The sequence below is a fragment of the Austrofundulus limnaeus genome, unplaced genomic scaffold (genome assembly GCF_001266775.1).
Source record: "Austrofundulus limnaeus strain Quisiro unplaced genomic scaffold, Austrofundulus_limnaeus-1.0 Scaffold866, whole genome shotgun sequence".
Taxonomy (NCBI): Eukaryota; Metazoa; Chordata; class Actinopteri; order Cyprinodontiformes; family Rivulidae; genus Austrofundulus; species Austrofundulus limnaeus.
The window spans coordinates 152,240-166,205 of record NW_013953268.1 but is presented as its reverse complement, the minus strand read 5'-3'; the positions used below and the strand labels follow the sequence as shown (position 1 = coordinate 166,205).

General features: G+C 37.8%; 1 protein-coding gene across 3 annotated transcripts; it reads right to left on the bottom strand.

The window, feature by feature from the left end:
• Window positions 1-361: 361 nt before the first annotated feature.
• Window positions 362-12,712, bottom strand: caprin1b (cell cycle associated protein 1b). Of its 3 annotated transcripts, none has more exons than XM_014029200.1 (18): window positions 12,572-12,712; window positions 11,310-11,474; window positions 11,092-11,154; window positions 10,878-10,964; window positions 10,551-10,789; window positions 10,363-10,445; window positions 7,788-7,961; window positions 7,623-7,675; window positions 7,453-7,536; window positions 6,672-6,854; window positions 6,489-6,597; window positions 5,471-5,532; window positions 5,290-5,382; window positions 3,933-4,079; window positions 3,187-3,340; window positions 2,910-3,089; window positions 1,022-1,128; window positions 362-926 (listed from the first exon to the last, which is right to left on the bottom strand). In XM_014029200.1, the coding sequence occupies exons 2-18, from the start codon at window positions 11,472-11,474 to the stop codon at window positions 840-842; spliced, it is 2,070 nt and encodes a 689-aa protein (XP_013884654.1). In that variant the 5' UTR covers window positions 12,572-12,712; the 3' UTR covers window positions 362-839. The 3 variants fall into 3 exon arrangements, with proteins under 3 accessions (XP_013884654.1, XP_013884655.1, XP_013884656.1); XM_014029201.1 differs by having other exon boundaries at window positions 2,910-3,086; window positions 12,572-12,711; XM_014029202.1 differs by lacking the exon at window positions 3,933-4,079.
• Between the last annotated feature and the right edge of the window lie 1,254 nt (window positions 12,713-13,966).

Here is a 13,966-nt window from a genome sequence, read left to right as displayed (position 1 = left end):
ACCAATGCAGCTGGATTTCTAACAGATATCTTAGTAGGCACTGAACTGTAATCACAAGATTAAAAACAACTGTTACAAGTTATGCAAAGTTGGATGTAATTTCTTAAAATTTGGTGTTTTTTAACCATTTGGCATGAAAATTAACAAAAGTTAATCTTAATGCCTGGCTGTGTAGCAGCGGCAAACTATTTCATTTCAACGACAGAATATCTTACAAATCTACACCTATACGAGAAATTAAATCTAAATTTGTGTGAAAAAAGCCAAGCCTTCTACATATAACTATATTTGGTTTAGCACACTTAGACTTTTCACCTCGCAAATAACTACATTTAAACCACAAATGAAAAAAACAAAAACATGATTATGCAACACAACTTTATTGAAACTTTTGAAGCAACATCAATTTACAAATAAGGGAAAGGGAGCTCGTGGGACAAAAATATTTTCTGTTGAACCAAAACGAGAAAAAGTAACCAAGAAGGGGTAGGAAACTCCCATGGTTTGAACCAGCAGTGGCATGTGCATTTTTATTAATAAAAAAAATATATATATAACCTATGAAATCTTTCAAGTTTACAGGAGTATTGGAGCACATGGCCTGTGTGAACCAATGACTGGATCTACAGCTTACCTTGTGTTTTAACCTTTTAATGATTTATTTTCAAATAACAAAGCAGGCATAACTTGGATTGAAGATAAAAAAGAAAGAAAAAAGAAGACACTGATGGAAAACAAAAAAAGACAAAGCAAAAGTGAGCTGGGGCAAATGCATTTATGGGTTTTAAATTTTCAGTGTGGTGCAAATTATTCAGTCACAGTCATGATTAAAGGCCATTTCAGGATCTCATTGCTTGAGTGCTGCCTCTTGATACTCCTCTGGGTCCCTGGCTGGCTCCCCGCTTATAGTTCTGTTGGTAACCGTCCTTGAGCAGAACCAAAGTAGAAAGAGATATTTTAGAAACTATTTAAAAAGTTTGTCTTAACAAAGCCAACACAAAGACTAAAGCTTCTGTCATACCCTCTGATAATTGCCATTAGAGTAGTCACGAGGTGTGTTGAACTGAGTCTGTCCATATCCGGAGTTAGGAGTGCTGGCGAAAGCAGGACGATAACCATCATAACCTCCTGAAATAAACAACAACAACAATTAGAACAAGCTAAATAAATAAACCCACTTAACCTTATAATAGTTCCTTTACAGATAAAAAAACGTTTAGTTTCACAACTACTCAAAATCTGAAAATGACTGAAACTACACGTTGGTCCTTCTGGTACAAATTCACCAGTAACAAGCTAAAGGCCTCTGTGCAGAGACAGGTGGGTCAGTGGTTTATGTGACTGAATGAAAGCTACACAACATCCAGTCACATCATCACAGTCGTGCACAGCAGAAGCTGTCAGATGTTAGAGTTGTTGTCATAACATCAGACCATCTCTAAACCATGTTTGTTTCTACTAATATTCAACAGCTCTTCTTATAGCTTATATTATTGTTTATATTACGTTATATTGTTTATATGTCCAAAAGTAACTATTTTGTTTTACTCCAGAGAGTTTCTACTTTATTTTTATTCTAAAGTGCTCATCTTTTATTCTCTAATTATTTGACTTGAAAGGTTGCAGCTTTAACTGTAATTTCCCTCTGGGATCAATAAAGTATTCTGATTCTAATTTTAAGAAGCTAAAAATTCTCCTGATCCTAACGTCAAGAGTTGCAAGATTTGTTTGACACATTGTTGTTAGCATAAAGGCTGAAGAATAAATCGAACATAAATTAAGACCCAAAATAAATGTATTTGGTTTTGTTATTAGCAATAAAAATGAATGAATAGGAAATTAGTCAGAATCTTTTTAGTTTTTTTTTGTTGTTGTTTTACTGCCCCCATCCACTGTGAGTAAGTTTCACAAAAACACAGCAAGCTTTAAGCTAATTTTTACAACAATGAAAATATGACGATGCTAACTTAGTGTAATTGCATTTGTAATGGAAAAATTAAATGTTTATATGCTATATTGTAGGCATGGTTTTCATATCCAATTTATTCCCACTCTTGGTTTACAATGAAACTTTATAAAATAAAATAAAAAAACACAAAGGTTTGTTTATTACAGATCAGAGTAACCATTAACCACTCATGTTGTAAATTTTTATATAAACACATTTTGAGTATGTTAAATAAGAAAGACAGTGATGCTAATTATGCTAGCATGCTTTAGCTGCTGATTAATAATGGATATAGTGATAAATGTTCTTGTTGTGTGTACAATCATTGTTTACACACCGAATGCTGATCCTAGGACCAGAATTATTTGACTTACTGGACAAACCAAACTCTGACAAGTTCATTGGACAAATGTTTGCATCTTTTTCAAAAATACATCATGTCCCAACTTAATACAACCAGAATAATAAAACTCACTGCCTTCAGTGAAATATTGAAAAGAACACTTTGCACTAGGTTTGGGCAATATTGGCAAAAAAAAAAATCACGATTAATTGGGTATTTAGCCGATAATGATTAATTTGACAATTAATCCCCTGGAGTCCCTGGACACCCTTATGTCCTGGTCACATGACCAATTTAGTGGGAAAGATTTTCTGTTTGTAAAAAAATAATCCCAAATTGTGTGAAAATTACATATTTCAGGGTATACATCATATTTTAAATTGTGTTGATAGATAAATAAATTACAGAACTTTATTTTTAACGTTTGTCATATTTGAAGCAGAGAGGAGCAGCGAGCAGACCAACCAGGGAAATATCCAGTCAATCTGCCTGGTGGCATTAATCGTATTAATTGTAAAGTGCCAAAAAATAATCGATTGCTTTTCTGACGATTAATTGCACACAATACGATTATGCCCAACCCTACTTTGTACCCATTGGCTGCAGGTGTGAGCTTACCTCTAAATCCATTGGAGGAGCCTCTGTAGCCGTTGATCATGCCCCTGGCGTTTCGGGGTCCTCCACGAGATATGCCCCTGCTGTTATAGAAGGACTGAGCCTGCCTGCCAAAACCTGGGCCCTGCTGAGTCGGCTGCTGATGGCCTCCTGACTGCTCTTGGGAATGGAAGGCACTGACTGCTGAAGAAAAATGGGTATCAGTACCCCAAAACAGATGTGAGTGAAAAGCCACAGTAAAACATAACGTAGTATTTTTAATATATGAAAATCTGCCCACCAGACTGTAGCTGTTCTGACTGCATCTCTGGCTGCTCTACAGGATGCTGCGACTGGCTGCTGAAGGCCGGATTGTAGCTGTTCTGGTATTGGCTGGCCTGGTTTAAGACCTCTGTCTCATTAGCTGGCGGGACTGGAGCATTAAGGTTGAACACCTGAAAAACGAACAAAGGTCACATTGTGGTGAGGCCAAAAACCAGAAGAAAGCTCATTTGCTCAACGGCCATGAAGCTTTTGACTCTCCATTCCCTGCATGAAGCTGTTCCTCTACAGACTCATAAAAATGCAGAGTGATAAGAAAACATGACACAAGCAACAGCTGTAATTACAGGAGAGAAGTCTCAGAGTAAACCTAAGCTTTAGTCACACTCAAGGACAAGAACAGCTTTAGGAAGTCCTTCTGAAAACAGGGAGGAGAGTTCCTCTTTTTGTTGCATATGACCAAAAACAACAAACATGTCTTAACAGTGAACGTGACAATTCAGAAAGGGGAACAAAGATGACAAACATTACACAGAACATATGCTGCATGAAACAAGCATCCACATAACTTGAAAAGCAAATGCCGACAAGCTTTTTAGCACAGACAGTTTGAGCTCTTGATGAAAAGATGCCATGCAGACCAATGCAGCCACATAGATCATCAGAAATCATCATTTTAAAGGCTTTCATTACAGGCATCGTTTTGCAACATGAGACTTGTTTAGTGTTTAGCTTCAGAAACAGGAAGGATCATCGCAGTCTTACTGTTTGCATTGACTGGAATGGAGCTGCATTGACATTGATGCCACTGCTGTGAGGAACTTTGGAAACAGGCTGGAAGACCTGCGTCTGTGAGGCAGGAGGGAGGGCTGTGGAGGGGGGAGGCTGATCTGACGACAATGACATGGAGGTCTGTTGTAGAGGGAAGACACAACACACATTGCATTTAGGATTGCGGTGATTAGACTGGCTAATGCAGAGGTGGAGTTCTTCTTACACATTAACGTCTTTACTTGGTTGAATTTTTGAGGATTTACCTAAAACTGTCAAGTGCAACCCAGAGCCAGTGCTACTTGTTATGAGAATATTTTGTTTAGTATTTAGTAGCACCGTCTCCTGTGTAATCCCAATCAGTTCAGTGGCTACGCAGCAAATTTACTAAACCAGAAGGATCCTTTAAGCTCGTTTCTCACTAGGCTGTGACTTTTGGTGGCTAGTTGGCAAACAGCTGCTGCGAGGGGAGTCTCGTCAATAAGGGTTCCTAATTTTCTCGCCTAAGTTGCAAAGGTTTGTAATGTTGTTGCTTGATTTTGAACATGTTCAAAACAATTAGTGCAACAAAATTCTCTCTCATCTCCTCTGTCATCACAGGCGTTTCCAACCCATCTCAAAAGTGCTACACAGCAAAGGAGCTTTCCTCTGACAGTAAACATGTCCAAAAACAAATAATATTTAAACTGGTCCAAAGCTGCTTTCTTCATCTCCCATGAAGATTAAACCAAAGTGGGTACAAAGAGGGTCGAGGGTCGGGTACAATGTGGGTGTGCACAGCCTTGAATACAGTTTTGCAAAATGTAGACACAAAAATGAGCCGTGGGTTTCAAAAACTGTCCCCGTCAAACACAGCTGTGTAACTCATAACTTAGAATTCAGTGAGACTTGTAGCTCACCTATCTTCATTAGTGCCAATTAGTCACCAAGAGTTGCAGCCCAGTAAGATAGAACCTTTACACATTCAACCAATACTAATGAACTTTAGTCTGCAATAATGGAACATGTTGCTTCATTTGAGAATATCTACTTGCCAGTTTTGGTTTGTAAAAAGGAAAAAAAAATAATGGAGAAGCTTTGAGCTCTGTTGTTACTGAATTATTTTAAGTGGTATCAAAGTTCTCACAAACAAATACAAGCAAAGATTTGAGTGTTTTTAAAACTGTGATTTGTTTTAGAACATGTGATCTACCTCAAAGAGAAAACTGACCCATGTCTTTGGTTGCCACAAAACAGCTGGCAAGACGAGAAACACCAGTCTGGAATAAATACGATGACTGACAAACAACTGACAAAAAAAAAAAAAAAAAAAAAAAAAAAAAAACCTTGATCAGAGCACAGGCTGATTTACCTGGATGGGGTCAATAGACTCTGTTGGGGGTCGAGGATCTGGTGTGTGTGAGGTCTGATACATCTGAGGTGGCGTTGGGGAGACAATGGGAACCTGAAACCAAAGAGTTTAATCATATTCATGATATAAATTTATGCCATGCCCACCACCGTTATTATCATGTTTATACCTAAATACTTACTTGTGTGGGCTCAGGTTGAACAGGAACAGAGTTGGACTGGATCGGCCGGGGATCAGGGTGACCTAAAACAAAAACATTTTAACCAAACAAATTTCTGCTTTCAGCTGTCAGACTTGCACTTTAAACTGGGGGTCTAATGGTAAAACTAAGTCATGGTTTGACACAGGTCAAGTACAACAGTGAAAATAAAGAAATACCCACTGAAATGATCCTTTTTAAACAACCTTCCCAGAGGCAGAAAATCACACAAATTGATCTTGGTGGTGAGGAAGTTCTAAGGTTAAAAATCATGTACAGCAAATAGAATTTGCCTCCTAAAAATTTTACAATAAAATGTGCTTTTATACTGGCTTTTAAACAATCTGAACTCTTAAACTGTGCCCTGCTAAAGATAGGAGTTTATCCAACTTCCTGTTTGACAAACAGAAGCATCTCTTTCTTTGATTAACAATACAAAACAAACAAAAAAACTCAAGGAGTGTTTGTCACTAATAATTTGACTGAAAACACTAAATGAAAAAAAAAGTTAATACATCTACTCTTAGCTTCTCAGCTAGATGAATGTTAGTGTGGGGAAATTATGATTTGAGGTCAGAAATATTGAATAAAAAACACAAATGGCTTGTCATTTTAAAACACACAATTTTTGACCTACTTGGCTTGCCATACATGAATGAATTACTGCTGTCCCCTGCAGCTGGGAATGATCAAAAATCTGATTTTAAATGAACAGAGAGGTTTTTAAGTTTTATCATTAACCAGACATACATGTTTTGTTTTGGTGTAGGGGGCTTAAGATAATATCTTCATTTTCTTCTTTTCTGTGACAACTAGTGAGATGCAGTTGAATAAAAATGTGCCTGCTTCTAGGTCACCGAGGACTGATATACTCTTCCTGATTCCTGCACCTGTCACAGTCATTCACGCCATGATAGTTTAGCACAAATACATGCTGTTGCACCCCTATATAAACTTAACTAAAACAGAATTTCCCTATCTGTCTTCTTGTCAAACATACCTGGTGAACAAACCAAACGTGGTACATCTATGGTCGGAGCAGGTTTCATTGGTTGCGCTGATACAATGGCTGGATCAATGGGCGTTCCATCAAAGTCCAACATGGAGTCCTGGGAACAGAGGTTATTAGAACCACAGCACATCAAATACAAAAAGCAGGGTTCTCTAAAACTCCCCAGCTCACCTGCATGAAGTTGTATGGTCCCTTCATCTGTGCCATTAGGTCCTGCACTACTTGTTTTCGGACCATGGGGTCAGTAGGTGGAACAGGAGACGTTAAAGTTACAGGATGAGTCTCCAGAGCCACAGGGGGAGCTGCAGGCTGTACAGGTTGTTGTTGTTGCTGCTGCTGCAAGGCACTTACAGCCTGAAAGTATGAGAGAGATAATCACACAGTTATTCAACTCGACCTGTTGATTTCCATTTACACCAAGAGTAACAAAGCTGCAGTAAAATGCTACTCATGACTCAGTGTAGCAAAAAACACACAGGATGGAAGTTAACCATCTATCATCAGCCCTTGTTAAAAAAGGTCTATTTATAAAATTCATACTGAGGTTCATTGCTTTGTGCTTTTGGCATGCAGAAAATAACCTCCCATGACTCAGTCACAACAATAACAAGCATGTTACTGGATCCAGCTTATTCTATATACCAAGTGACATCACCTTAAATGTAGTGATTTGCTCAAAATTGGTGAGAATTAAGGGCTTAGCTAATCTGAAATAGCCTGTTACAACATATGAACTCCTTTTAAAAAGTAGGATAAAAATTATAGAAAGATTTAAACAGACTTCCTGTATTACCTGTTTTATAAGGAATCTAAAATAATGCAGTAGAGTTGATTTAACAATCCTACACTGAAGCAACAGAAACACACGTTAGTGATTTGAATCAACTTTCTATAAACACTGCCCTGAATCATTTCCACACAACATGAAAAATAAACTTTCTCCCCAACAAACCTCAGTTTCTCTGGTCCACTCATCACCCTGCTCTTTTTCACTGCCACTGTAAGAGCTGTCTGGAATGAACTGTCTGTTTACAAACTGAAAGGAAAAAAATATTAAATACAAGTTAGAAAAAGGTTAAATCAAAGACAACTAAACTCTCCTGAGGTATCTGCAAGACTTACTTCTGTTGTTTCAACTGTAATGGACTCTGTGAATTCTTCAATTACTTCTGTTTCTGTAAAGACAAAAAAAATATTCAAAGAATGTTGTGCTGATTTCATTAACGAGTGATTTTATTACCATTTGAAATAAGTCTCATGCAGTGCACATCAGTAAAAGATCAGAACCTGGATCAACCGTCTGCTCTTCTGCCTCCGACGATTCAGCTACTGCTGCCACTGCTGCTCCTGGGACCGACTCTTCCTCCTCTTCCTCTTCGCACACTCCATTTTGGTGAGATGGAATCCGGTCGAAGTACCCACTCAGCAGAACCTGGTCCAAAGTCTCTTTCAATGCCTTGTCTAACAAAGGATTAATAGGGTCAGCACTCTACTGAAAGGTCAAACCATGACGTCATACAATCAGCAGTGACACTGACGAGGTCATAACGAGTAACACACCTTTTTATGAGCTTTGACTCAATGCAAATCAAGTGTGGAATACAACATAATGTTATGAGACAAACGCCAATGAAATGAGTGGTTGAGCATTTTTAACATGGTGAGAAATGTGCAAATAGAAGGACTAATGCAGCAGCTGCATGTGTATGATGCCAGGGTTTGGCTTTTTTTTTTCCCTTAACAGTCTGTTTGGAGTGATTGTATTTTTGGTCTAAGGTGCACACAAAATAAAATAAATCAGAGGTTAGAGCTCCACTATAAAACACAGATGCTGTGCTGACCAAAGCTCCACTCTCCAAACACCATGGTGACATGAGCTTTAACTTAAGATTTGACAATACCACAATGATAAAAGAAACTTCACAACTGAAGATGCATTTAGTTAAATCGATACACAAAACTTTAATAATACAGTTTCTGAAACGAAACAAAGTCACAGCAATAACACATATTTGTCAAGATTTTTAAATATTCGACTTGACTATCAATGCTTACGTATAAAGAAGTTTTTTACCCTACAACTGTATGACAAATATTCATAGTGTAAAACAAAATAACAAAGCAGGTCTGTGTTTTTTTTGTGTGTGTTTTGTTGGTTCAGGCAAAGAATCCCCTTCATAAAAATATCAACTTGATTCTCTAAACTATATCTCATTTCTGAGTCAAAAGGGTTGAACTGGTGTCAGAACACTGAACCGGGTCACCAGTATTCAAACGTTGCTTTAGAGATCTGACCAGGGCAAGCACAGGCAACAGGACCACTGGCAGTCTGCCCTGCTGCTGAGTCAGGATAAGCCCACAGCTCAGATCCTGAGCAGAATGCAGCAGTGTGAAGCTTGAGGCCAGACAGCTGAGAATGCAGTGCCCCGATATTTTCAAGCCCTGATTATTCACATTTAAGCAATGGACACAAGCTACATTAACAAAGCACAAAGCAAGTGCTGCACAACACATTAAAACTGTATATATACACCCACATATTGGTGGCAAAACAAAAAAGAATTGTTTTTGTCTTGTAGCTTTGGGATTATTCTGAACTATTTGACAGATTACTTGCATCCATCCTCAACAGGACAAAAAGCTCGATGACAACTGTGTCACTGGCCATCTGATGAAATGTCCTGCCAACTGTTTGCACCACCAGCTGGCCATTCAAACAGTCATCTTAAAAGACAATTTGTTTTACATAAAACTGCTGTTGCTGTAACAGTGTGACTGAAGCAAACAATGAATAACAGTAAACTTCTACTGTAGATTGCTGCAAAAGTTTGACTTATTTTACTCTAATTACTTATTTTCTCAAAATAAAAAGATATTTAGTTGATATTTGGTTTACCATTACCCACAGCAGTAACTGATAGCCGATACTAAAACACAATTTGAGCAAAACCCAATGCTGGATATTTTTTAATGTGTTTACCACACATACACTATGTTTTTATTAGGGATGTCCCAATCAGATACTCAGTATCGGTATCAGTGGCAGATAATGGCCATTTTTAAAAAAATCTGGTAGAATCGGATTTAGTCATGTGATAGGCCCGATCCAGTTTTTGCGACATTTTTCAGCATCATCATGCTTTACAACTGCCGTTAAGAAGTCAAGACACACACAAGTATGCAACCATGTCCACAGTGTGGGAACACTTTTCAATGGAAAACAATGGTGCTGAAACTGCAGCTTGCAAAATCTGCAAACTGGATGTTTCTTGTGGGAACAGCAGGGCTCACTTTAATACTACCAACCTTGTCACTTGGAAAGAAATAAAGAAATAAAGCTATCAGATCGGTACCAGAAAGACTAATCATTAAAAAAATCGGATTGTATCGGGAGCCCAAAAAATCTGGATCGGGACATCCCTAGTTTTTATGTGAAAAGATTGTTTGAAATGCATGAACACATTTCCATTTTCAAGAACATTTTTATTATAATCATTACTTTAGTTAAATGTCATACCACATTCTTTTAGTTTAATCAATACGTTACCTATGAAGCATTGATTAAACTCCTCTTTCTGTCCTAAATTGGCAACATCAACCAGTATGCAGCCAAATTATAGTAGAATCTAAATGGACCTGCTACATGTGACAACTGACAGGACCGGTCTGTTTGGTGACCGGCAGAGAGAACATATGAGTAAGGGAATAAAAATGTAAACGTTCTGCTACTTCTGATGTAATCAAATGAAAAGTAAAGACTTCCCAAACAACAGCGGTCAAGGGAAAAACACCACATGAACTCCACTTATCTGAACAAATTTACAAAAAGATACTACAACAGCACATCTTTAAATAGACTTACATGTTGTTCCAACCACTGGCTTATCCCGCCCTTCCAGCAGCTCCCAGAGGTGCACAGATGCTTCTTCATATTGATCAGTCATCCTGCACAAGTCAAAATGAGTCGACAGGATTGCTTTGTTGAAGATAAAATAGGCATACAGTATTCTGCATCTTTTGCTGGTTTACACATGAAAAACGTGAACCAACCTCACGTTCTGATCACGCTCTGGTCCCACCAACTTGTAGAACTCATCAAAAGCTGCGAGGTCTGCATCGGTCAGCAGCGGTGAGCCGCTGACCCCCTGCTTCAGGTCCTGTCGTACAGCGTCGTCACCCAGGCGATCCAGAACAAACTGCAGCTCCAGAACATTCTTGAGCTTTCTCTGTTCTGCCTCCTCTCGCTGCAGCTGCTCCCGCCGTACAGACTTCTTTACCACTTTCTGGAGCTAAACATAGCACATAAAATTAAAGCCAATATAAACAGAGCCATAATACTTAACTGGGAACAATTCCAAAGAATAGCTCTGTCCTTACATCTTGCCCCAAAGTAATAAAAGTCTTCTGCAACTCTCGGGCAAATTCCAAGTTGTTCATGACTTCCTGGTACTTCGAGAGGGCCTCCTAAACAAAATAAAGAAAATACAACAACACATGAAGTCAGCTTACTTACAGATATTACCGGTATATGGAATGTGTAAGAATCACAAGATAATTTGTACCAAAAAAAAAAAAGTTTTAGTGTACTCACCAGCTGGTCCTGGTTGAGACCTTCCCCTTTATTCTTCCTGACTTTATAATCATCCAATTTGCTCTGTATTAAAACATTAAAGTGCAGAAAACTCTTGTAAATTTTAACAATTTAGATAGATCAGAAATCTTTTCAGGGCTCTGCTTTGTCCAGAGAACCTCAACTATCAATTTGTTCAAAGTCACCAAAGAGGTGCAGCAGATATCAAAGACCTTAACCTTTTTTTTCTCCATGTTGCGGACTTTCTTGTCGATGACACACAGCACTTGCTTCATAACGTCTGACTGTCCACCGAGTGCAAAATTGCCTGCTAACCCTGGAGCGGATCCCATGTCTGGGCTGGCAGATTGCACCGTTCTATTTGCATTCATTGCTGAGGGCATCTAGAAGAATAAGTAAAAATACAAGTTTGGGTGATAACAATATATTCATTTAATTAAAAAAAAACCTTATTAAAAAGTTATAGATTTGACAAATTACACATTATATGCAGACAAACTAATGCCAGTTTGTAAAGGAATGCTTTTGAGTGAGTTCTGCAAACGATGCTACAGAATTTCGCCTTTTGGTTTCATCCAATATGATCTTATCCTAGATTAATAAAACTGTTGGTCTTCATCATGTGGAAATTCAATGTGTCCTTTTATAAGGAAGCAGAGCAGACAACACTTCTACTTTGACATCACTGCTGTAAAACCAGTGAGTCAGAATCCTATATCAAGCTAGGTGTCAAATTGCATTTAACCACAATGTATTCCAAACAAGTCTAAACTATAATGTTTGCTATCAGTTTCTTTTTTTGCAGAAACCCAAACAACCAACCTAAAAATATCACTTATAAGTGGGAACAAATGCCTGGTAATCAGGTTTAACTACTTGCGATGGATCTCATGATCCTGTCTTATCACGACATAACTTGCTAAATAACTAAATACTGGATAAACCGATTACAGATTTGTGAAATATATTAAACTTTTTTTCCACGTATGTTTATTACAGTTGATATGTAAGTAAGCACAAAAAGAAACGTTGCTTAAAAGAGATGAATGTTGGTTTTCGTGAGATTCTTTGAAATAACCAGTAGAGTCGTATAGAAAATGTACTAATATCAATGCTAGCCATGTTTACATGCATGTATTTCTAGTTTCGTAACACGACAAGTGTCATGCAGGATGATGATGCAGACAATATATCCGTAGCAGCCGGCTAACTTAAACTCGTCTGTGTAGCGTATGAAGGAAAGGCTATTTAAATTATAAGTAGCTGTAAATATGTAGCTCCTGATTACACCGCTGCCTTTCCCTCCAAAGAGGGGTCAACTACAGCTATATCGTCGGCGCTTTGGTTTAAAAAAATGGCCCTGGCCGATCTACCGTTAGCACTGACTTAGCTTGTCTGGTAGCAACACCAACAGCGTGCTGTCCACCACCACCCGACCGGAGCCTCGTTTTCTCGACAGCCTGACTTCCTATTCACCCACCTTGCTGATATATATCCACAGGGGAACTTGTTAGCTTAATTTAAGAAAAGGCCAAGTTGTTATTTTTTTGTTGTTGTGTTGCTTTTTTTCTCCTTTACTCTAGTGTGGGATCCGCCCGGCCGGCCTCACCGACGACTGAGACGGTTCGAAAGACGGAGAAGTTCTTTATAAACGCGCAGGTCCTTTTTTTATATGCCTAAATAAATATTCTAAAATAAACAAAGACAGAAAATTTAATTATTAATAGAACAAAATGTACATCTTTAATATATTAAAATAAAATAATTACTTTTGAATAGAATTTGTTTAATATTGAGAAAAATGTTTTAAAGTTTGTAATTGTGGTCAGGCATTGCTACCTATGGCCCCTTTTCAAAAAAATCTGCTCAATCGTGAGCTTTGATGAGGCTGTGTTAATGAGTTTTCTATAAAATCTGTAGTACCTTCTGTTGACCTGACTTTAGGGTTATACTTAGTGGAGACGTGTAATGCAGTACCTTCACAGCAGGGATATCTAATGTCAACTGGAATCTTTCGATGTGGAGTTGTTTTCACTGGTTTTCTATGAGAAGTTCTAAATGCCTATTAAGTACTTTCTAGGCACATTTATACCTCAGTCATTAACTATGTTACATTCAGTTGTTATAAAAATGCTGTATATATCAAACATAAATTAGAACTTGCATCACAGCCTATCTAAATGCCTTTGATATTAGCCTCCATCAAGAACCTCCTACCGTTTCTAACACTCCCACTTCAGCACGTTTATAAACAATTGTTCGGGAAAAGGGTACTCTGCGGGCGGGAGCTCAGCTACAGACTGAGCTCAAGGGAGGAGCTAGGTACAAATAAGTGGTGCTTTGTACTAGCAGCTCCAAAAGTGCAAACTCATTCATGGATGAATAAGACAAAGCAACACTTTTTTTTAACAAGAGAATGGCATTATAATATGATATGAAGCACAAAGAAAGTGCATTTTTCATTATTCCCCAAACCCCAAAAGATCCTGTATGCATTTCCAATAAAAGCACTAGCAAGAAGTAGAAAAAGTAGAAAAAATATTGATCAGCTTCAGCGTAATTTTCTTTTAATCAGAAGGTGGCAGTAAAGCAACAACATGTGAACTAGGAAAGTGTTAGACATGTAGAGAAAGTCAAAATCTGAGTCACACTTGACTCAAACTTATAGTGACCAATTTTTAAACTCAGTACAAAAGCTAAATTTGAACTGATATAAATAGAAGTTTTTAATGCATTTACTAATTCAGATTAAATGTTTTCAAACGCATTTGGATGTGCTACAAAAGTTTGCATATTTGTTTTCATTTTATTTTTATTTTTGTATTTTAGCACGTTTCTCCTTCAGAAACCAAGAGTTAAAATACATGATTGAAAC

What these genes read in the sequence shown, in the direction of transcription:
- caprin1b (XM_014029200.1), bottom strand. Translation starts at nt 11,474, where the DNA reads ATGCCCTCAGCAATGAATGCAAATAGAACGGTGCAATCTGCCAGCCCA. An exon ending in ACGTTTGGTTTGTTCACCAG is followed by an intron (nt 5,533 to 6,488) that starts GTATGTTTGACA and finishes TTTTTGTTTTAG; the next exon opens with GTCACCCTGATCCCCGGCCG. An exon ending in AGTCTATTGACCCCATCCAG is followed by an intron (nt 4,080 to 5,289) that starts GTAAATCAGCCT and finishes CCTCTACAACAG; the next exon opens with ACCTCCATGTCATTGTCGTC.